The sequence below is a fragment of the Nuphar pumila genome, chromosome 9 (genome assembly GCF_984573655.1).
Source record: "Nuphar pumila chromosome 9, dmNupPumi1.hap1.1, whole genome shotgun sequence".
Lineage (NCBI taxonomy): Eukaryota > Viridiplantae > Streptophyta > Magnoliopsida > Nymphaeales > Nymphaeaceae > Nuphar > Nuphar pumila.
The window spans coordinates 126,998,803-127,023,322 of record NC_143257.1 but is presented as its reverse complement, the minus strand read 5'-3'; the positions used below and the strand labels follow the sequence as shown (position 1 = coordinate 127,023,322).

At 36.1% G+C, this 24,520-nt stretch overlaps 2 protein-coding genes across 3 annotated transcripts; one reads left to right on the top strand and one right to left on the bottom strand.

Moving 5' to 3' along the window:
• The first annotated feature begins 8,542 nt into the window (after window positions 1-8,542).
• LOC149829376 (uncharacterized) lies at window positions 8,543-12,796 on the top strand. Of its 2 annotated transcripts, XM_090017359.1 has the most exons (10): window positions 8,543-8,663; window positions 8,850-8,944; window positions 9,074-9,186; window positions 10,026-10,097; window positions 10,780-10,815; window positions 11,067-11,112; window positions 11,250-11,337; window positions 11,501-11,558; window positions 12,256-12,321; window positions 12,593-12,796. In XM_090017359.1, the coding sequence occupies exons 2-9, from the start codon at window positions 8,866-8,868 to the stop codon at window positions 12,304-12,306; spliced, it is 543 nt and encodes a 180-aa protein (XP_089873485.1). In that variant the 5' UTR covers window positions 8,543-8,663; window positions 8,850-8,865; the 3' UTR covers window positions 12,307-12,321; window positions 12,593-12,796. The 2 variants fall into 2 exon arrangements, with proteins under 2 accessions (XP_089873485.1, XP_089873486.1); XM_090017360.1 differs by lacking the exons at window positions 8,543-8,663; window positions 10,780-10,815 and having other exon boundaries at window positions 8,719-8,944.
• Window positions 12,797-15,070: 2,274 nt separating this feature from the next.
• On the bottom strand, window positions 15,071-19,411 carry LOC149829375 (uncharacterized). The gene is made up of 4 exons (XM_090017358.1): window positions 19,059-19,411; window positions 16,730-16,885; window positions 16,067-16,148; window positions 15,071-15,442 (listed from the first exon to the last, which is right to left on the bottom strand). Exons 1-4 carry the CDS (start codon window positions 19,386-19,388, stop codon window positions 15,291-15,293), a joined length of 720 nt encoding a protein of 239 aa, XP_089873484.1. The 5' UTR covers window positions 19,389-19,411; the 3' UTR covers window positions 15,071-15,290.
• Between the last annotated feature and the right edge of the window lie 5,109 nt (window positions 19,412-24,520).

Genomic DNA, 24,520 nt, shown 5'->3' with positions numbered 1-24,520 from the left:
GTTGTATACAGCAATACTATCAGACTTCCATGTAAAATCCCTTGACTCCTATTTAAGGAAGCATCTTCCTATGTATTGTGTATCCCAATCAATAAAAGAAAAAGGTTCAGTGCATTCCATCATGGATTTAGGCAGTTTTTTGCCGAACTTAAAATCTTTGTTTTCTTTGTTTTCATGTGTGGTTGTTTTTTCTTCAGAATTTTCAGATTTTTAGTGTTTGTTTCTTCGTTCCATCAACAGGTTCCCCGAACAACTGCCACTCAAAAATTCGATAGGTACAATGCCTACGGAATTGAACTAGGTCTGAATAATCTGTTTTTTGTTGGTTGCGATTATACTGAGGAAATCAACAGGATGGCTGAAGAGGGCAAATCGACTAGAGTAAAATTAAAGGGAACATGGTTGAGCGAGATGGTTTTTCATGAAGGAATTGGGAGATTCATGGATGAGCTTGTAGCTCCACAATCCACATAGATAGCCTCGTATTTACGATTATTATACAACAAGCAGGGAGATTATTTCACTTCAGATCATAAAAGAAGATATCAGCCCAACCTTGAATTTCTTTTTCGTTTTGCTTTAAATCCCAATTTTTTTTTACCAAGAGGAAACAAAGATGTTTGAATACGCATTTATCAACAGCAAAAACAAAGGGAGATTAAATGAGGTTATATGTATGATAATCAAGTCATTATTAGCTTAATAAACAATAAAGTTGACAAAAAAACCAATATTAGCTTAAGAAACAAGTACGTCACGGCTGCAATTTGATTAAGAGAGTTCATTATAAACCATATTAACCCCATTTCCTGCCACTCTTTCGCAGATTAATATCGCATACTGAAGTAACAAAACAAGCATAATCAAGATTCGTGGTGGCAACAACCTCACCGGTGGTCCGGAAAACCAAACAACACACGGAAATTACAGGAATTCTTAGGCATGAAACTTGCAAAACAGTAACCGCAACAAAGGGATGAAAAAAAAACAACACAAGCTAAAATTACGAGCTCAATGACCACAAAAACTAGCAAATCATGAGCTCCATGGCATGGAATTCAAAATTGAATTAGAGTTAAAATAAAAAAGAAAAAACAAAACGGAAAATAACAATATTGTACCAAAAATACGGTCTGTTTTAAAAAATGCTTTTCGCTATCATCCCGATGTCCAAAATCACAAATATCCAACTTCACTATGACCTTTTTAACCCTCGCACGTGCAAAACTCGCGAACATCGCACAATATATCGATTCATTTCTCGGGTAATGCAAACAATCACTTAAAAAGAGTTTCGCACATTTTTTCTTGCGAACATCACGAAGGTCGCATAAAATTTATGTGCAAACTTTCGGTTAATCTTGAACTTTGAAACATTGTACATATGTTACGAAGTTCACAAATAATTTTATGTGTGAACTTCGTTCAAACTTCAGAACATCACACGTCACAAAATTCAGAAATAATTGTATGTGCGAACTAAGCTCAAACTTCAGAATATCGCACATATTTCACAAAGTTCGCAAATAATTTGTGTGTGAACTTCGCTCAAACTTCAAAATATCGCACATATTTCATGAAGTTCGCACATATTTCATGAAGTTCAGAGATAATTTATTTGCCAACATCATGAGTATAAAAACTGAAAGACCGCAACCTAGAATCTTTTCGCAGAATTTTTTAGGGTTATCGAGAGAGAATTCATCATCGTATTCCAGAATCTTCTATGGCATTTTTTTTGGTAAGCACATATTTAACTGTTGAACCAATTGTTTTTTTAAACACAATTTTTTTTTCATTTGTTTTGATGATTCGTATGCTTCTAGTCTATCCTTCAATTTTGTTTTTATATTTTGTGGATCTTGTACAATAAACATGGTATGTTGGTACAATGGTTTGCTTTTTTTTTTGTTTCCTAAACTATTTGGGTTTTTTGTCTACATATACTTGTTGCATGTCTTTCTACCTATATTTCATGTCTTGGTATTGTAGAAAATTCTTAATTTGTTTAATATAATATGCAAACTGAGAGAATTATGTCGGAGGGGTCCACACCTAGATCATCTTCTATTGTTAGTACACAACAGAAAAAATATGAATTGACTCATGAATGATACTATGAAACAAGGAGCTTACTTGACTCGTGGATAGAGAGAGAGCTACATCCAATGCCAAGAGCTTGGGTGTCCAACATTTTTCATGGAAATGACACTCTTTGTAAACTCAGAAAATTGCGCTCAAACACTTAATAGAAAATGGAAAGCAAGTTGGACAAACAACAACTAGTTGTTTCACAGTGGCCCATATTTAAGAAAGAATGTGTAGAAAAAGTTGAAGCGTGTGTAGCTACAATCTTGTCTCCCATCACAGAAGTATCTAAGAAGCGGGAGGGTCACTTAGTGGTAAAAAAAAGTGTTCCATTGCCTCGCTCAGATGTTGTTGCAGACTTGAATATCCGGATAGATAAGGTTAGAGATGTGGTCAGCTGTGTGGCAGTGGTGAGATGAAGTTAGAGGTACCTCACCAAGTGGATAATGATAAACCCAATGTTGAGTTTTAGGAAGTAGATATATCCTAGGATCTCGTAGCTATTTTGGATGTTGAAAGTGATGATCAGGTTGAGATGGAAAGTGTATTGAATGATCGTAAGGGGGATCAACCTCATGAGTCAGAGCATCTGATCTTGGAGGAGAAGGTGCAAGCTCTGAAGAAGATGTTACAGCGTGAACCAAAGTCTGGTGCTCCTGAACAAATATCAAATATATATTTATCTTCTACTTTGATTCAATGTTTAAAATGCTATATATATATATATATATATATATATATATATATATGTGTGTGTGTGTGTGTGTGTGTGTGTGTGTGTGTGTGTGAATCATAAACTATTATTTTCTCAGTAATTCATGTATGTGTGAATCTTGTTAAGATAACTAGTTTGATTCTTGCAGTACAATGTGTAAATTGTTACATATATTTCGTAAATTATTCATTTGATTGATTCTAATAAAATTAATTATGATTCGAGGATCCACAACCAAAAGATTCAAATGATCCATCAACCCACTTTCAACGGTTTTACTGGTTCCAAGCACACCAGTCGTACATAAGACTAACAACGGAAGTGGAGTTATAGCATGAGATGTATTTTCGACAATTCTTTGAAATTACACCATGAAAAAAATATAGTGGAGATGTTGGTGTTGTTTGAGGTATTTATTTTTAGGTATTAATCAAAATATTACTTTAAATTATTGATTATTATATTGTGTATTAATCTTTATAGGGTTTGGATATGGGAGCACATAACCACTACAAGGCCTCCAATATGTGATTATGTACGTGAATTTTCACATGTAATATTTTGTCAATCACGTAGTGAAAAGATGACTAGTGAAAGATTGATGGGTCATCACATGACACATACCTAATTTATAAAATTATTGAGCAAGCCGTGTAGGGCAGATATAAATTTTGTTGATGATTTTTCATACTTTCTTAACTATAATACAATATATGATTAACCATAAATCATTTGAGTTTCTGTAGGTAAAGTGGTGCCCCTACGAAGACCTGATGGTGAAAGAGGATAATGTCAATGTGATTGAAGCAACAAAGGATATCGTGAAAACAAATATTTTGTTGTACAACATGAGTGAAGTTGAGCATCAAATGGCCATCTGAGTCATCCAACAATTTGGGTTTGTTCAACAACCTCTATCCTTTGCACCATATCTAAATTTGTTTTGCTGCAAACAAAGTATCAGAAGAAATATTACCCCACTTTATTCTTGTTCAAAATTGAATAGTGACGCAATGGTGGCAAAGACATCAACTTGTCATCTATGGTACGTGCCATCGATAACGAGGATATACCTATTTTATCCCAATAGGTTTTAGTCAGTCCCTCTGCAAAGATGACCATTGAAGAGGAGGAAGAGGATGTCGTGAAACAGAGAAAGACTGATTCCACAATGAAATCTCATTTAGCTCTTATACTAGACGAAGTCTGCATGCTGATGGAGATGTTACGAGCTCAAACTAGCCTTCCTAAAAACATAAATAAGGTCAATGAAGAACTATGAGCATATATAAGGCATCTACAACAATAATGACTACAAATTTTTTGATTATTTTGTATTTTTTAATGTAAATTGTATGTTTTTATACAAACAACATTGACATTCATGTATTGTTTATATATATTAACATTCTCATATGATATGTAAATTGTATGATATGTTAAATGTTCTGTAAATTCACAGTTGATTCTATAAATGATATATTCTTCTGAGCAGGTTTTGATTTTGCATGAATTTAAATTATGAATATAAGTTTAGAGTTGATTTTATTATATATAATCATAGTTTTAATGATATATTCTATAAATATAGTGATTGTTTTGTAAATTTGAAGAAGTTTTGTTTCTATATTCTGAAAAAATGAAGTCTACAACAAATTTATGTGAAATCATTTTGTCTGCAACAAATTTGTTGCGAATAAAAAGAAGTTTGCAACAAAATGTATGCAAAAACATGGAGTCTACAAACAAATATATGCGAAATTAGGAAATCTACAAACAAATTTATTGTGAATAGAAGTCTGTAAACAAATATATGTTGTTACAGACTTCGTTTTATTCGCAACAAATTTGTTTATGGACTTTCTAATTTCTCATATGTTTGTTTGCAAATTTTCTATTTTCGCATATATTTTATTGCAGACTTCTTTTTATTCACATCAAATTTGTTGAGGACTTCCTGATTTTACATAAATTTATTGTGAACTTCGCGGTAGTTTGCATAAATTTGTTTAGTCTTTATATTTTTAGAATCAAAACTCATAATATAGAAACCCTCAACATATTTATAGAATATTCAACATATTTATAGAACATTTAACATATTTATAAAACATATCATCAAAAGTGAATAGATATTAACATATTTAAATTGCATATCATATCAAATTCAATTTCATGCAAAATCAACAATAAAATTTATAGACTGTGTTTCAACATTGAATTCATACAAGTTATAGTTCTTCATTGTCAATTCAAAATAATAACGATGCAAGTGTCTAGAGTTTAGCTTCTACGACGTCATCAGTTGGTACCTCACTTTCCGTATCATCTTCGTTCTATTGCGGTACCTCACTAACTGTACCATTTGTATTCTGTTGCGGTATCTCAGCCGTCTTCTTTAGGTGTTGATAGAATTTTATTATATGTCAGCGAGACTTTGTCATAGTTTTATGAGGAAATATCATTAGCAAACAACTAAGTGTAGATTACATTCCAAAGAAGTGAAGAAAACATGACATATAAACACGTACCTGCATGAAGTTCAATGCTCAATTTTTTGATGTATACTTCACGTTTATGAGGATGAATATAACATAATCAATCCAATCATGTAACAATCATATACAGAGTCATGAACAACAAGCGACAAAAGCTAACAAACATGAAAAAAAAGTACTTGTGTTCCTGTTGATGAATACCCTTCATGACATCAGTGATCCAATCATTCTAATAATTCACGCCAAACTGTGAAGCAAAAAACATAACCTACAAAAAGCGTATAACATATAAGTGAGTAAACAAACTTATACAATATAGAGCAAAAATAAATAACATACAACAAAAACATACTAGTTGTATGAGGTTAATATCTGCACGATCTGTGAACCCCGTGGAATTGCACAACTTGAACACCTTCTCATGCATGTTCATTTCCCATAGAATCATGTGGTAGTTTCCCTAGTTGATAAGAATTAAGACCGACAATATAAATCTAGTTTAAGGTCGTTGTGTATTGTAAAATTATACAAAGTTGTCGAATGAATAACTTGTCAACATCAAAAAATTGATATGATAAGTCATTTCTCTCCAAGCACGCACTTGCCCCATCTTGTTGCCCTGTAGTTGCAATAATTTATTGTAAAAAAATATCGTTTACTAGTTAGTTTGAATTAGTTAGCATAAAAACAATAGAAAGCTCGCTTTTTTGACTCACAAAAAAATATGGGGTAGGGAAAAGGGTTTTCGATAATGTCATCCTTTTTTTATGTTCTTGTTGTGGGCCAATTAGAGTTGTTCTACAAATCCTGCTTGATGTTAAATAGTAAAAAATATATTATATTCATGTCATATTCAAATAAGTATGCATATAAACGTAAGAACAACTATGAAAACGAGCAAACCTAACACTTACGTTATTTGCCAAAAGAGTTTCTTCACCAAAATCATACTCTTTCATGGACATGACTGCTTCTTCTTCATTACCTTATTCTTCATTATATATAAATACATGTCCTCATAGTAGGATAAATATACACATAACTCGAGACATTGATTATACAAGCGGCACCACAATTGGTTATTCTCTCCTAGACAAAGATTTGGTTCTTCGCTTCCTCGACAAATATTTAGTTTTTTGTCTACCACATCTCATACATTGATACATTCTTGCTCTATCCTACCACAAATAAATAAAAGACATAAAAATGGAGGATATCCATGGCAAAAAAATTTAAGTCTTACCTGCAAGTTAGTTGTTATGGCTCTTTGCACAACCTGATTCCCACATTGTTTACTGCATTCACATTTACTCCAACACTTCCTAATAAACCTCTTAAATAAATGTCCCTTACCAAGCTTATCTAGCTCACTCTTTCTTAATAAGACCATCCTAATGCTATGAGTATATTTACCACTTGTCTCATTAAACAACTCTTAACAAATCCTACATTGTTATTTGTGTTTTCGCTTGTTGTGGCCAACGTCACCATATACACTCCACTTGTATAACATATCCTTGTGTTTTGTTCTTCGTTTATTCACCTTAGGTCACCATCGTTAAGTGTCTATAAGAACCACACAACATATATCATTTATCTTCAGAAACTAGCATGTAATAAAATTATATATATAATCGTAAACATAGTAAATTCTAAATGATAAAAAAAAAGAAATACACAAAAAAGAACAACAACAACAACCCGACACAAATAAATATATACATATAAACATCCCCAACATGTCATCATTAAATCATATTTCAAAAAATTTGTATTTAAAACAATAATTGTTTCAACAGTTAAATATGTGTTTTTTTATAAAAAAAACAACGACAAAGATTCTGAAATACTTGAGGATGAAGTTTGGCCAAAATAGTTGCTGAAAAAGTCACTGCAGGGAATCAGGATGGGGTCCACTAGTTGGAAAATGCTTGTTGGAGACCACAAATAACTCTAAAAATTTTGGGTTGCGGTGTTTTGGTTTTTATACTCATGACGCAAACTTTATGAAATATGTATAATGTTTTGAAGTTCGAGCGAAGTTTGCACATAAAATTATTTTCAAACATCATGACATGTGTGATGTTGAAGTTCGAGATTAACATAAAATTCACACATAAATTTTATGCAACCTTCGTGATGTCTGCAAGAAAAAATGTGTGGAACTCCTTTTAATTGGTTGTTTTTGTTACCCGAGCAGTGGAGCAATATATCACTCAAAGGTCTCAAGTTTGGCACATGCAAGGGTTAAAGAATTCATAGTGAAGTTGGGTATTTAAGATTTTGAACATGAGAATAATAACAAAAATTGTAAGGCATTTATGAAAATATGTCATATTTTTCGTACAGTATGTTTTCCGAAAACAAAATGCTTACCCACTAAAATTTGGAGTGGTGCCATTGACTACTCACTCAATTCTCGCAACCCATCTCCCTAAACAGATAAATTCAACCATGAACCCATCTTCAAAAAATCGAAACCGGGAAAAGGAACTTCCAGTGAAGAAAAAGGAAGAAGAAACATGCAACCTTGTGAAATAGGCTCGGCAAGTTGAATACAAACAAAAGGTGTTCACTTCTGCTCAATCCGTATGTTATAGATAAGGCAGGGAAATGAGAAGAGCTGCTCGTGGTTCGGTTCTTGTTTGGCTTGTGAGGAACTCATTCGAACTCATGAAATAAGCTTAGTAAGCAGAACAGGAACTCAACTCAACTCGGTCATGTAATTTCGTTAATTAATAATAAATATATTTTGCATATAATTTTGTGTCACAGAGTGTAGATAGTTGAAGTATTTGGCTGGCTAACAATATATTTAAATTTCAAATCTTATTGCTTACAAATTTGAAACAATTATTTATTTTGTAAATGAGTTAGTTCGAACTTGGCTCAATCGATTTAGATCGAAATTCTATTATTATTAATTCCAAAACAATGTATTTTTTTTAATGAGCTGGTTCGTGATCAGCTTGTTTAACTCGGGTTGCTTTTCATGAGCTCAAGCTCGGTTTGGCTAGACAAAGAAACAAACCGAGCTTGAACACCCTATGTTACCACTTGTAGATATATCCCTGATGGAATTAAAAACAATTAAAATCCCTAAGATCACCACTAACTAAATTGTTCATCCCAAACTTTGGTGAATTGACAGCATTAAAAGGTGTGGGCTTGATATTTGTGTGTTCCCGAGAGCATGCTCTTCAAATAATAAAATAGAATAAATGAGTGGGCTTGACCGCTTGAGTCTTTTGCCCGAAAGATTTCAGACGATCTCTCCACTGCGTTTCCATTCTTGGGTGATCCTTGCGAATCGAATTTTTCCGGCCAAAAGATCGACGGAGTGCTCGTTTTTCGGGACGACGGTAGGTGTTCTGGTACTCGATTTCCTGCTCTTTTTGGCTTATCATTTCTTGGGCACCGCCGGAAACCCTTTTCCGGCGAGAACCTCTTCAGCAATTGCCTTGTTCCGCCATCTCTGGCTCTAAACCGACGGAGAATCAGACGTTCAATTCGTGAAGAATCTCTCTCTCTCTCTCATGGTGAAGCAGAAACACGTAGAGCTCAATGGGGTGGATCGGAGAAGCGGTGGAGTCGATTCGGTCTCTTCAGATTAGGCATGTAGCCACTCAGGCTATCAGCCTCGGTATGGACACACCCTCTTCTTCATATGCCTTCCTTCCCTTTTATTAGTGTCGCTCCGACTACGAGTTATTCTGCACTTTCTTTATCCCCATTTTTTTCCCTGATCTTTTCGCCATTCTGTTTGCGTTAGGGATGATCGTTACGTCGGCCCTATTGATATGGAAGGGGTTGATGTGCATCACTGGGAGCGAATCGCCCGTTGTTGTGGTTCTTTCCGAAAGTATGGAACCTGGCTTCAAGAGGGTACGACTTAAACCGGCATCTTCTTCTTTTTTTTTTTTGAAAGGCAAGCTGGGGTTAGGCAGACCCCTACCAGATATCTCTTAAGCCCCATGTGGCAGAGGGATTCGAACCTGGGCCTTCAGCTTGGCAGAGGACCCCGCTACCACATGGGATACCACCTCGGTGGTTAAACGGGCATCTTTTTGCTTTAACTTTGGTGCTTGTTCTTGTCTTAGATCAGATGCAACACTATGTCGAATATTTCTGTTTTATATTCTTGTACGTCTTTTAGTAACCTATCAAATGAAATGTAGGGTTACAACGGCGTACAGTTGCAGGTTTGAATTTAAACTCATAACATGTACCTGATGGATCGTTATGGTTGCTAAAATCCTAAGGTGGTAGGCATATCACATGACGGGTTGTTCAAGATTTTGGTTACTAGTTTAGTGTGATATTCACAATCATACATTCAAATATTTATTTTCATGTTAATCACTACATTTAAACATGTTTGAGACTAAGCATATTCTTCTTGCCAGTTCTAGTATCTTTGATGTTTTCGTTACATGGAAGTTCTTAGCTGTTTGGCAGACACTGGAAAAGCGTAAAGATACTTTATTTGAAGAATTGGCCTCATTCTCTTTCTTTTTTTATGTTATTGTCAACAATTGTTGATAACTGGCATTCAATTTTATTTTTCTTGTTTATGAATATATTTGTCTAGTTTTTTATTTTTCTTCTTCTCTTTGCCAATTGCGATCATAAGACTAACTTTTAGTTAAATACAGTTTTAGCTCGGTTATGAGGGATATTGATTTTTGGCTGACTTCTCTGCCTAACAATTTGATGTCTTGTAGGGTGACATACTGTTCCTGCATATGAGTAGGGATCCTATTCGCGCTGGAGAGATTGTCGTGTTCAATGTTGATGTATGTTTTCTTTTGTCTTAAATTGTTTGTAGTCTCTCTCTCTCTCTCTCTCTCTCTCTCTCTCTCTCTCTCTCTCTCTCTCTCTCTCTCTCTCTCTCTCTTAGCTAGAAAAGTAGTTAGACAGCTACCACCTTCTCTCTCTCTCTCTCTCGATATATATATATATCGAGAGAGAGAGAGAGAGAAGGTGGTAGCTGTCTAACTACTTTTCTAGCTAATTGTGCAGCTAACCAGGTTTTTGAAGGGGTTTTCCATGTTTTTCTTAGATTTGACCGTACAGATGTGATTGAAATGGTCAATTTCTTGGGGAACGACACTTGGATCATGTTTTTTCAATAAAAAAATGATGTTTTATGCCTTAACATTTATGAAAATCTTAGACCGTTGATTTTTAAACCTTACAAAAACCTACCTGCATATCGGAATTGGATGATACAAGAGTCAACTCCTATAAAATCAAGCATGTTGAACACATTTGTATGGTTAGATTTAAGGAAAACATGGAGAAAACCTGGTTAGCTGCCGGTTAGCTATAAAAGTGGTTAGCAGCTACTCTCTCTATATATATTATAGAGAGAGAGTGTATATATATATATAGAGAGAGAGAGAGAGAGAGAGAAATTCATATGGATTTTTTCATCATAGTTGTATCATGGCAACTGTTCTCATTGTGTCGATGCAGGGGCGTAAAATTCCCATTGTCCATCGGGTAATCAAGGTATATGCCCATGCTTAGCTTATTTCCCTTCATTGAGACAGTTAGTTTCAATTGGATCATTGTCCATGAATCTAATTACGTGATCTAGAAATATTATATCTCTACAACTTTACATGCTGTCAATCAAGTCCTTGTTGATGGTAGAATCAGTGAAAGTTTTGCATGATATGAACAGGAATGCTGAAGATTTTTTTACAGTATACTTGTGAGTATATATTTTATGTTGAAGATTGCTTATTCTCAATTCTCAGGTTCATGAGCGTCAAGACATTGGTGAAGTGCATGTACTAACAAAAGGTTTGTGCTTTTCTTTTTTGAAATTTAAAAATAGGAAATTCTTAGTGGTTAGCAACAGATAATTCAACTCTCAAGTGAAATAATTTGTAACAAAGGTGTTATTATATCTTATTCAAATTGTTTATTAAATGTATCAGGGGATAATAATGATAGAGATGATAGGATTTTGTATGCCCATGGTCAGCTCTGGCTTCAGCAGCATCATATTATGGGTAGAGCTGTTGGGTAAGATGTTAATATGTTATATATTAGAAAGTGGATTTGATTTTCTTGAGATGTTGCATATGGTTGTTCATCCAATCTTGTAAACATGGTTAGTAGTGCTAGTTTTTTCTGCACCTGTATCATTTTTCAATAATATAACTGGAATTCTTGGTTAAATGCCCAGGTTTTTACCATATGTTGGCTGGGTAACAATTATCATGACAGAAAAGCCCAGTATCAAGGTATGGCCTCCCTCCTTTTTTTTCTTTTTAATAAATTCTACTCCCTTGTTGACTTAATAAAAGTTGAATGCAAGGGAATCACATGTTTATGGAATGCTGCAACTTAGTTTCAACTTTCAAGATTTTAGTTCGGGCCAAAGACACTTCTGGTTCTTCAGATGCCTGGGAATGCTTGCCTTCACTAGAAGTTGATATTTATTCATAGGAATACATAGACTTTCCAGGGTGCGGGATATGCTTGCTAGAAAACAAAGAATCTATTCATCCAAATCACCTTTTTTTTCTCCCTAGATGATAACTAGTTGAAGTTTGTCTTGGATGCGTATTGACTACAAAATTGTAAAGAAAACTGTGGGCATATTCTTACAAATGGAATTTTGTATGTCTTATGGCCTTATATTCATTGATGCAACATGTGCATGTAACTGGTGATGTTGGAATGTTGGTGGTTTTCTATATTGTTTGACTGGTGGATCTTTTTCATGTCTTGGTACACTTTGAAATATTAAAAAAAATGATGCTCAGAGAAAATGCTCGTTAGCTTGTTCAACTGGCCCTTGTCTTGATGGCATAGCTTAAGAGAAGAGGAGGAAAAAGACAGATGGGCATTTTGGAGATGGTTATCATGTGCATAATAGCCTAGACACTAGAGTGAAGCTTATGCATATCTTTGATACGTGGTGTCCTTTTTTTGCAGTACCTGATCATTGGAGCCCTAGGGTTGCTGGTTATAACATCCAAAGAATAGAAGCTAGAATCACAGGTTTGTGTGGTGAAACATTTTTGAGAGTGCCTTTAATCATACATGCATTTTCTCTTCTGAGAAATTTTGTTCTTGAACATTTTCATGAGATTATCGCTTCTAGCTTTTGAATGTCATTCTTCAGTTTGCAATTTCATATTTTATGGGACTAGTCAGAGCCATGAAATTGCTGCTGCGTTCTGATCATAATATTTGGTTCATTGTGGACGTTTGATGAATGGAGAGTTGTTTCAATTGAACTACACTGACACTGGCCTCTTGTGAGTTGCAGGTAATCCAAAGGTCAATTACTCAGAAGTGGAAGCTGTTATCCACTGCAAAAAGGTTGGAGATAATGGGTACTTTGCGCTTAGATGCTCGTTTCAATCCTCAAAACTGAAAAACTTCTTAATTATGCTCTGTTTCTAAGATGTTTCTAGCGATCTATGAATTTATACTCTCAATACAAAAGACGGGCATGAGCTCCTTTTTGGCATCTTGCCCCAATCCTCTTCTTTTTTTTCGACAGAGAAAGCTGGGATTAGGCAGACCCCCTTACCAGTTATACAACCATATAACATTGGGATTCGAACTTGCAATGTCCCAACACAAGGTGACGTGCCAGACAAGCTGAGCCCCCTGTGGTTTGCCCAATCCTCTTCTTGCTTCCATTTCCAGCGCATAACTTCAACTTTTTTTTTCTTGTGGACACTTCAACTGCGCTTCATGATCAGCATTAAGCTCATTACACTGAGCGCGCAATTGTGTGTAGGGACAGGATGCTCTTCTTGACTTGATGTGAATCAAGGTTTTAGGTTGGGTAGGTCGGCAGGGCTTCCCATGAAGGCTGCTTTTGAGATGGAGAACTTTTAGGCAACCGGCTCTCGGCTCTGGCAAACCAGTTTTCAAAAGTGCTAGAGACTAATGGCCTTTTGAGTTTCTTGGATAGTTGAGGAAGGAAAAACCAGTTGAAGTATAGCCCACTTGCTGGTTTTCATTCTTGTTTGGAAAGTTTGTCTACACACATTTTGGCAAAAAGGAGAATCGGGGTAGGGATGTAAATGGTTTGGACTCGGATCGGATGTGGCCAATACCATATTCACTAATTGGATGTTTGTTAAACCGATTCAAATTTGGATTCGCACTTGGATGGTGAAAAGCTCATACCAATTCCATTTTTTTTACATGTAAATGGATTCAAATATCCATCAAATTTGGATATTTGTTGCATTCAATAGCCAAAAATCAAAACCATATCCACATCCGTTTATAATTAGATATGGTTTTGACTTACCAAATGCAACTAAACTGAATCAAATTCGGCCGTATATCAGATAAAATTTGACTTACCAGATGCCAATAAATGCATTTTATTAAAATATTAAGATAATACGTGTTAGAGTCGTGTCAGTGTATTATAGGGTATCCAACTTGTGTCACCCATCCCATGACGTGCCCTCCAGATTGCGTGTCATTGTGACATAGTCTGAATTCCTTGCGGACATGTTTGCAATCTTGAATCACTTTCGAGCCACTCTCTCGAAAATCGATTCTCACACAGTCATGGAAACACTTCACTAAATCCACCTAATCATTCTAGATTGATCACATAAGGGCTCCTAAAATCTGTTTTATAGATTGCCAGGCACTCTTAGCTGATCGACTTCGATTATTCCAGGTCCCCGTCCGATCTCCTGTAGGCATCACTTTGACGTCCGTCTCAGTCCAACCATGTACAGGTCTAAACAAGGAAATTCCAATACTTTGTTGTTACAAAATGCAGCTCCTCTTTGCCAAATCATCTTCACATGTTTTCTACATGTTAAGCTCATCATAAAACATATATTTTAAAATCTAAATTCGAACCAATTCTGACCCATTACAGCCTTGATCTAGAGCTGTTAGTAGCCTATCCCATGTAGTTGGAATAAGGATTGATTATTGTGATGATGATGATCGAGGGTTGCTAGTTGGTAGAACCTGTGCCAGATCTACGCCAGCATGGCTTCGGGGCTAAACTGTAGCAGTTGGAGCAGTACCTTGGAGCTGGTCCACTCTCTCAGAGTTTAGTACTTAGTGCGCAAACCGTGAACTTGCCTACCGACACAAGGCACGAGCAAGTGGTGCAACCATGCAACACTTAGAGGCGTTCAGTCATAATCATGCTGATCCATAGCAGGGTCGAATCACCAATTCCAGCCGAGCGCAAAACCGTGACCTTGCCTACGAACACAAGGGACGAGCAAGTGTTGCGACCGTGCAACGTGTGCCGTACTTAGTGCGCAAACCGTGAACTTGCCTACCGACACAAGGCACGAGCAAGTGTTGCAACCATGCAACACTTAGAGGCGTTCAGTCATAATCATGCCGATCCATAGCAGGGTCGCATCACAAGTGTGGCAGACGCAGACGCGCAAAACCATGACCTTGCCTACGAACACAAGGGACGAGCAAGTGTTGCGACCGTGCAACGTGTGCCGTACTTAGTGCGCAAACCGTGAACTTGCCTACCGACACAAGGCACGAGCAAGTGTTGCAACCATGCAACACTTAGAGGCGTTCAGTCATAATCATGTCGATCCATAGCAGGGCCGCATCACAAGTGTGGCAGACGCAGACGCGCAAAACCATGACCTTGCCTACGAACACAATATATTGGGACCAATCAGACGGACCAAACCTGGTGGGTTCCTCTTCATTTAAAAAAAAGAAAAAAGAAAAAGAAAAACGGAAAATCAGTTGGAGTTCTAAACTGGATTCGAATAGCATATATCCAGATGAGGGTAAGCTTAAGCTCAACTTAAAAATAAAATAAAAAATGACTATCAAAAACTGCTTAAGCTCAACTTGAGAGAGTGAAAATTTCACAGGAACCTACATACCCTCCAAATTCCTGTTTCCTTGTACCAACCATAGATAAACAACAAACTGGGGAAAATAAATAGCTTAAAACATTAAAAATATTTTACTAGCATAAAAATGCCTCTAGCCTAAGTGGTTTTATCCCAACCACCTAATCTCTCAACAGGATCATAATTTGTAAACAACATGAAATCATTTCCTAGTTTACTGGAATGCTTGGGCCTAAATCCACACGGGTGTACATGCAGCAATTCCTCTGCCCTCTCTTTCTGCACTGCACCTGCAAATCGTCATGATTTAGGATCAGTTCCAAATTAAGAAGAGGAACCAACATTCACACTAAAGAGTTTTGTGTTCGAAAATAAAGAAATAAACAAATGGATGTGTTCGAAGTAAACATTACATATATATTAAAGGATATGATGGAACTCCATCGCGGGCTCACAGCATGATTGAAAAATTACTTAGCAAAATGTGTCCCAAGTGCCTAGATCACTCAAAAGTTTGATTCTGTCTGAACTACTCAGTTTCAAGTGGTATACACATTGTTCACAAACATTTAAATTTATATAAAATTCATGAAAGATGCACGAAACAAGATCCTTGGTAGTTTTTCGGACGTTGTCTGGACTAGATAAACATTTATGATAGAACCAAAACACTGTAGCATTTGTCATCTATGGCGCCTTTTTCATCAATTTCTACACAAAGCTGATCTTTCATTTCAGGAGAGTGACAACAATGCTTAGATGTAAGAATAGACTTGCATGGTATACAAAGTTTTGCCACCAGATATAAATCAAGGAAAGATCTTTAGTGTCATACAGAAACCCAGCAGCCAAGAAATCATTGGCCTAATCTCAGAAAACTTTAGTAAGCATGCAAAAGAATAAGATATATTTACCTGTGAGCAAAAGTAAATATGAATCTACTGGTTTTGCAAGAAAATTTATGGTCTGCGCAACTTTCTCCAAGCATTCTTTACTCTGTTAACATAAAGGGAAAAGAAAGCGATAAGCAGGATTTCCAATTATGAAGATAGCATGTAGCAAACAAACAAAAACATGGAAGTGCTTGCTTGCTACCATTACAGCATGCCTATGTATAAACTAGATAACTCTTAGGTGAAATCTCAAAAGTGCAATAGATGTGTTTACATGGAGGAACCATCAGTTATAAAATATGATAATTCCATCTATCCGCTACCTACAGCGACATATAAATGTCGTTTCTTATGAGATTGCAGATCTTCTTGATCATTCAGTAACTCACAAATAATAAAAGAAAACAAATAGTTTTTTCAGTGGAAAACAAATAATAAAAGAAAACAAATAGTTTTCTCGGTGCTTAACCAAAAATGCAGGCAAAATTATGACAATTTTGCAATTTTTTAAGTGGAACATTAAATTAGGAAAAAGAAGGGTAAAGCCAACAGACTATTCGTGCATTTATACATATACCAGTCATTCAACACAGATTTTCTATATGTCGTCCACTTTTTTTGTTTGTGTGTGGATCAAAGATAGAGAAAAAAGCATATTAAATAAGATCAAGGCAATCTCCTTACAAGATAAGGAGGATCTGCAACAATGACTCGGAAAGCATGTTTTAAAGCTAGTGGCAACTCTTCTGGCTGGTTATAGTCATAGAAGGTAAAATCACTTCCATATTGCTCAAACCGTTTGTCATACTCGAGCAGCTGAACCATGGCACCCTGATCCATCTTCCGAAATTCAAATAAATGCCATTAGGAATAAAAACCATAGAGGAAAGAACGAAATTCTTGAAGGAAAAGATGATAACGAAAATTCAAAAAGTAGCACTTCATGGATTGTACCTATTTATCAATCAACAGGAAGAAAAAAGACAATTCAAGAGGTAGCTCATTTATTGAAGACCAGAGGAAGCTCTGGCATGGACAAGATGAATGGAAGCCTTGAACAAATTATCCTAACTCATGTTTGCTGTTATAATGATCATCATATTTGAATTTGTCAAGGCATCAAAATAAATAGCACTACAATGCAAAGGGATTTGAGTGCTTTGTAAGATAAAAGACCTACGCAGCTGTGTTCCTGGAAATCTTCAATGGTCTATATATAGTATCATCACACAAGATGCACCTAAAGAAGTGAATATGCTGTTTTTTCTTGTTTTTTTCACATCCATTCATGAATCAGTATCAACTAAGAGATTGGCTCTGAATATGGTTCAGTTCACAGACATGCAATGAATGAATGGATCTAAGATGCACGCATTTTCATCAATAGTTAATGACCACAGGCTTTTGCAGGCCAAGAATCCACTCTTAACAGATCATGATGCCCATCCTTCTCTTAACAGAGTATCTAACGAAATACATGTGGGTATATGAATATGAACATAACGCATGTACAGAGACTCTCAACAAACAAATCTTACCACTTTTCTCTGGCAAGACCTTATACACAGCCTTTTAATTCAAGAAAGAGAAAGCACTCTATTAATATCATGACTTTTAGTTGGTACTTGGTGACTGGCAAAACTCCTTAGGAGCATGCAAGATCATCATCACGATTGTGAATTGTCAAAGGATATCCGCATATACATTTATTTTTTGTCATTAGCTTACATTAGAATATGACATACTTCCAAACTAGAGGATGAAATTACTAACCAAACTCAAATCACTTTTCCTCCCATCAAATTCACCTGGGTGCTAGAACGTTCAACAGAAAGTAGTATAAAGTGCTTATACCCATCGTATGACAAGAATGAAGTTGCCAACAAAATCTAAAGTCGAACTCAACCATAAGAATGATTGATTACCTAAACTCAACCAAGTATGACATTACAAAAGTCATTTAGTGTCTTCCCTAACCTACATATTATACATTATGAGAAATGTGTTTCATCAAAACCCTGCAGTTCAACCTCTTATCTTTTGTAACCAATTCTTGCAGACATGGTTATGGTGTTCTGTACTTTGGGCTGCACCAAGTGACTTCCGCCAGTCTAACATAGCATGCACGGTGCATTTAGCTTGAATGACCTTGGTGACTACTGACTATGCTTATACAGGGAAAAAAAAGAAAGGAACAAAAGTCTACCTTAAGTTTCCTATATTCAGATGATCAACGTGGAGATGATGGATTGCGATGGCTGTTGTTCTTATCCAAATAATATAGACCATAAGTAATAAAAGTATTTTTTTTTGGATAATCCAAGGGAAACCAACCCCCACCCCAATCACCGACGGCACATTGGCTGGCCTCCGGTTAGTAAAACCCTTGAGGTCCCCTGCCCACCGAGGAGTACACCCAGCGGCAAGGGACGCCACCCGTGGGTTTCAAACTTGCGTCGTCCTGTAAACTTGGCGACATTCACAAGTCACTCCTCCAGATGATCAGAGCCCTTGTGGGCACAACTAACAGTTACTTATTTTGAATGACCAATATCCAGTTTTACACAAGAACAAGGATGCGGATTACTCTTAATCTTTTACTATATTGCCCAGGGGTTTCATATGTAAAAAAATAGCAGAACTTCACTGGTAAGGAAACATGGTACCAATATCACGAATATTTATCTCACCCAGATGAATATGATAACCATCAACCTAATATCTCAATTTGTAATGGAGGAAATGAAACACGACGCTAGATACTTCAGTCATAGGAATAGGATTATGATACCCACAAATTGGATTCATCTGCGTGATACAAGAGATCAAACAGGCCCTCGTAAAATACCACCCAAATCAATCGGATTCATCTGTAATTTATCTTATTGCTGCATCAGAAAAGCTCATGGTTTTTCAACATGGTGACAACAGATAAAACAAAATCGATAACTAAGAACAACCCAGTATCCAGAAATTGAGACTCAAGCAGGAATAGTAGAAGAATGGAGGAGACCTTGAGGTATGCGTAGAGGGTAGGGCAGGCGATACAAGCAATGGGAGAGAGGGTCAAGGCGCTCAGATGCATGAGCTCTTCCGTGACGGTCTCTGCGGTTTGTCCCTCGTACCAGAACTGGCTCAGCCTCCAATCTTCGGACAGCAAGACGGGTTCCGCAAGGTGGGTGGGCTCCTCTTCGAAGGAGATCTGCTGGGTTCTTCCCTTCTGTTGGTGGTGCTCCTGCTCTGAGAGGAACTCCTTGAGCGCTTCGAGAGCATGGAGGCTTAACGATGGTCGATCTTCATCGTCTTCCTCCCATTCCACTCTTTGCTCTCCCGCCATCGCCATCTCTCTCTCTCTCTCTCTCAATGTTCTTTTCTCTTGTGCTCTCTTTATTTGTTTTGGCTTTTGTTCTTGTTCGGTTCATGGGTTCAACATTTTGTTGATCTTCATGAGTGGTAATGTTGAATTACTTTCGGCTCTCTCTCTCTCTCTTCGGCGCTCTTGCGTTCTCGGAAAATTAGGTAATTTACGAAAAGATGCCCAACACTTGGATTATTGCATTTAGCCGCCTGCTTTATCCCGATACGTTTTTAATACCGCTATAATATACCAGCCCGGTATAGGGTATAGCCTGAGCCTGAGGTATAAAATGGCATTTTTGTTCTTGTAAGAGCATCCATCTTATGCCCATCCTGTGAATTACGTTAAACATAACGGTAATGAGGATTTCAGAGCATTTTAGCCACTTGTTGACTAAACAAATATCGACAAGTTGAGTTTAGAGTAGATGGTGGGCCGGGTTGACTTGGTCCATCATGCTGCTGGGCCGGTTGCCCACCCCTAGTTTAGAGTAAATTTGTCTTTCAAGCACTAACTATAAAAGCAACCAAATATTTCATTTAAACAAATTTATAAAAGCAACCAAATATATAAATAAATAAAGGGTACTATTGAAGGCACAAAACTATTGATATTAAAATTATAAGTTTAGACTTTATGAATTCAATCTAACCATACAGATATATTTACTATAGTTTGTTTGCTAAGGATCAAACCTTGGATGGTGTAGTTTTGATCATAGTTAGCCGTAATCGAAATAGATACGAGAAGTGGGGATGCAAGTGCTAAAAAGTAGTGTGAAGCATGAAGCAAGATACTGTTGTCAAGCTATTATGTAAGTACATAGGAAGCAATGGTAGAACCAAATAAAAAATGGCATAAACACAAATATAAATAGATGTAGAATCAAGGGCCACCAAAACATATTTTTTTATTTTTTCTTCAAGTTCATTGTATGGATCTGATCTAGATGCTTGGTTTTATAGAAACGGACTCTTGGATCATCCAATTATGATGCATATAAAGATCTTTTAAGACCTCAAAATAAATGACTTAGAATTTTCATAAATATTCAAGCATCTAAAAATCACATTTTCAACAAAAGTACATAATAAGTAGTGGATTCCTAACAAATAGATCACGTTGAATGCATTTACAAGGTTTGAAAATACCAAGTTAGGAATCTCCAACAAATAGTTTAGGTCCATAAATGTCTCAATTTTGAGCTGTTATTTCGATGCAATCATTCAAAACCATGAAAATTCAAAACAAGGATTTAGATAAAAATAGTTTTATACAAAAAGTCCATATACAAAATATCAAAATTGGCTCAAGAGCGAACAACAAAAAGAATGAAATCTTGATATTGTTTCATCATCGTGTCATCCCCTATAACAGTAGTCTACTCGACACTTGGATCCCATGAAAATGGACGGACTCACGAAAGCATGGCAGGTGCAATGATGTTACACAGATGTACAGAAACAATACAAATATTAATCATGGTTTAAAATAATGTATCGCATGCAACCAAACGATTTGAGAATTTGTATAAGCAAGGTATCGTTTCCATTTTGAATATGCAGTGTTTGCATCATGTCTTTATTCTTATATTTACCTACTTGTGGGTACTCAAGATAAAATTATAAAAATAACTAAAAATAATTTTTAAGGATTTATTATTTTAGGTAAATTGATAATTCGAATGACTACCTGAGTTTAATCCAAATGAGACAGTATAATAATTGAAAGAGAAATCTCTAGAGGCTGAAATAAATGAGGATGCATCCTAACTTCTTTAGAAGTTGTAGGATCTATCACTTAGGGTAATAATTAGTAGCCTTCTCTCCTAACTCCAATTCTTCAATGACTGAGGACTCTAAGTTATTGTCATTCGTAAAGCGTAGTTATTAATAACTTATCCATCGGAGTTTATACCTCCTATCATCTTTAGATAGACATTATAGGTAAATGGGTTATTGGATCCTCTATTATTAAAAGTGTTTTACCATATTTGGTATATGTCTCACTTGAGTAGGCATCATCCACTCGTTTTAGGTAGGTTCTCAAGTTTGTTATTTATTGTAACTCATTCACCATTATCTAACCTTGAAATCGATAAAACATCTTGCTTGTGAAAGCAATCCCCTAATTTATATCTGATTTTTTTATAGGATGGTGCATTATTACACTATGAGGTTTGTCATGGCTCATTCATCAATATTTGGGCATGTCTCACATGTCTTATAGTACACATTATTGATAAACAACCCATTTTTTTAAAAGAATAATACTTATGTTTTTGAAAACCAACAAAGATATTCTAAGAAATTATCATTTATCAAAATAATATCTTTATCGGATCTAGGTTATTCCCATATGCATATCAAGAAACTTGATGTACGTGTGAACAGGGCCCATGTAATCAAAGTTCCGCATTTTGTTCATTCACAAATAGAATTGGTTGCATATTTTTTAAATGTATCAAACTTATTCTTTTTTTAATAATCTTTTGATGTTCAAACTACACAAGGTTAAAGTTTTGTAATGTTCGATAATTGAGAATGTCTGATGTATGCGAACGTAAAATATTGTACACATGCTTTTTGAAAAGAGCATTACAACGTGCGTATACACATTAAAGTATGTGTATATAAATAAATCATGCATAAGTTAAATGCATGTGTAACTTAAAGAAAGTAAGAGTACACAAAACTGCATATTGAAATAAATTATATATATATATATATATTGAAATAAATTATATATATATATATAACAAAGATGCGTCTGCATAAATGCCATCATAAATAAATATGTATATAATTTAAATAAAGCATAAATATATGTTTGAAGTGCTCAAGTTGTTTTTGCAAAATTGCGGCAAGAGCAATGATTAAAAACATAATTTTAGCAGAGGCAACAACTATCGCGGCACCGAAGTCGAACCTGGACTGATTTTGAGTTGATCAAACTAAGTCCAGCTTGGTTAGGCATAACTATGCCGAGCTCTATTGATTTTAGCCAAACTGGGCTCGACTTAGGCTAAACTAAGCTGAGTTTGGTATCGATTAAACCTAGTTGGCTCGGTTGAGAAGCCAATCGAGCTAGGCTCGGCTTGGTCGAGGTTCAACCGAGCTAACTTAGTTACCGTCGAACCGAGTCAGGTTCCGTTGGAGTTCGAGCCAAGCTCGAAAACCAAGAGGTAAGGAGTGGGGCTCGGCTAAGGCTCGGTTGAGCTCAAGCCGAGTTACAATAATCCGAGCGGGAGGGGGCTTGGCTCAGTTGGGGCTCAACCAAGTCGGGCTCGAGCTGAGCTAACAAAAAAACGACAAGGGAGGGGGGGGGGGGCGGCGAGATGCCGAAAGCAGAAAAGGAAAAGGGAAGAAGAAGAGGAGTTGGGGGAGGAGCCCTGCTGTAACGGGTGCCAGGCAACACGGAAGAGGGGCAGAGGAGAGCGGTGACCCACAAGGGAGAAGAAGAGGGCAATGGAGGCACCCAGAACCTGGGTGGCCTTTGGCCAGCCCCCTCTGGCTAGATAGATAGCAGCAACAACAGACTGTTGTTGCTGGTTCCACTGTGAAATTGAAGAAGAGAAGAAAAAGGTGGGGCGATCCTCACCTTGGTGGCGACGGTGGTGGGTGTAGCTTCCCGGTGGTGGGGAGGTGGCATAAGAGAGAGAGAGAGCAATGAGAGCGGAGAGGGATTGTGGGGGTCAGGGTTTTTTTGAAACCGACCGAGAGAGGGAGGGGTTTTGTAACCCCCTCTCGATGGCGGTGGGTGGCTTTGGGTTTGGGTTAGATCCAACCTCAAACCCAAAATACTTAAAGAGTGGGGATGTTGGATTGGTCAAACCCAACTCCACTACCTAATATATATATATATATATATATATATATATATATATATATATATATATATATATATATATATATATATATATATATATATATATATATATATATATATATTGTGTGTGGTTTGAATTTGAATCTTAAATTCAAATCCAATCCAAACCATATTCTTAAGTCTAAATCCAAGACATATGAATTTGGATTGGGTCTATTTTGGATCCAAATTCAGCTTCAATGTGTTTAAAACATTACAATATTTAGGTCTTATCGGGTTGGGTCCGAATGGACCCAATCCCTATGTTAATTAAAATAAAACCCACATTGTGTCTTATTTGGATCAAAATTGATATTCTTATATATATATATATATATATATATATATACACACACACACACACATTAGTTTAATTGTTTTAAAGTTGGTTCCTCTATTTGGATCTGATTCTAGACCCGTTTAGTACAACAATTTGGATTCCTCTTGGACCCAAATTGTTTTGACATTGGATCCATCTAATGGATCCAACCTAGGTCTTTAAGGTTTTGAGAAGTAAGGATATCTTCTAAGATCCAACTTGAAACTATTCTAAACTTGGAGCGGGTCCAGTGAATGGATCCGAGTTCTTCTTGTAGTGTTTTACAATTTTGGATCACTCTCTGGATCCAAACTCATTTAACTAGGAGATCCGGTGAATCCTAGGCATCTGAATTGTATATTTTGAACTGGTTTTCATGAGGGTCGATCCTTGTGGATCTTTCATTGAGATTTAGATCCAAATGTGTTTAAAAAACTCACAACAATTAAATAATTTGAAAGAAATCCAAAAATATCATCCATAATTTAAGTGTTGGTGATTTGCTAGTAAAAATACCGGGACAATCCCTTATAATTTTCTGAAAAATTCAGAAAATTTGCAGACTTTACAGTTTTGATATAAAAATATGATTTTTGAAGTAATGAAATTTGAGTCTACTGTGGGTTTGTTAGTTTTTAAACCCCTTAAAACCTACTTATATATCACAATTACATGATTCAAAACTTTTTTTCTACAAAAAAACTTTGCAGATCACATCTATAAGGGCCGATCTAAAAAAATATGAAAATAAGGAGATTTTTACTTAATAGTTCTATACCTTCGATAGCACTTAATATTAACCCATAAATAAAATTATATATAATTAATTATTTATTTGTTTATATGTGTGTGTGTGGCTACACTCTAGAGTCTGGAGTACCGTATTCTTTAGTTGAAACCAATGCTGTCAGTATCGGGGCATCGGCCGTTA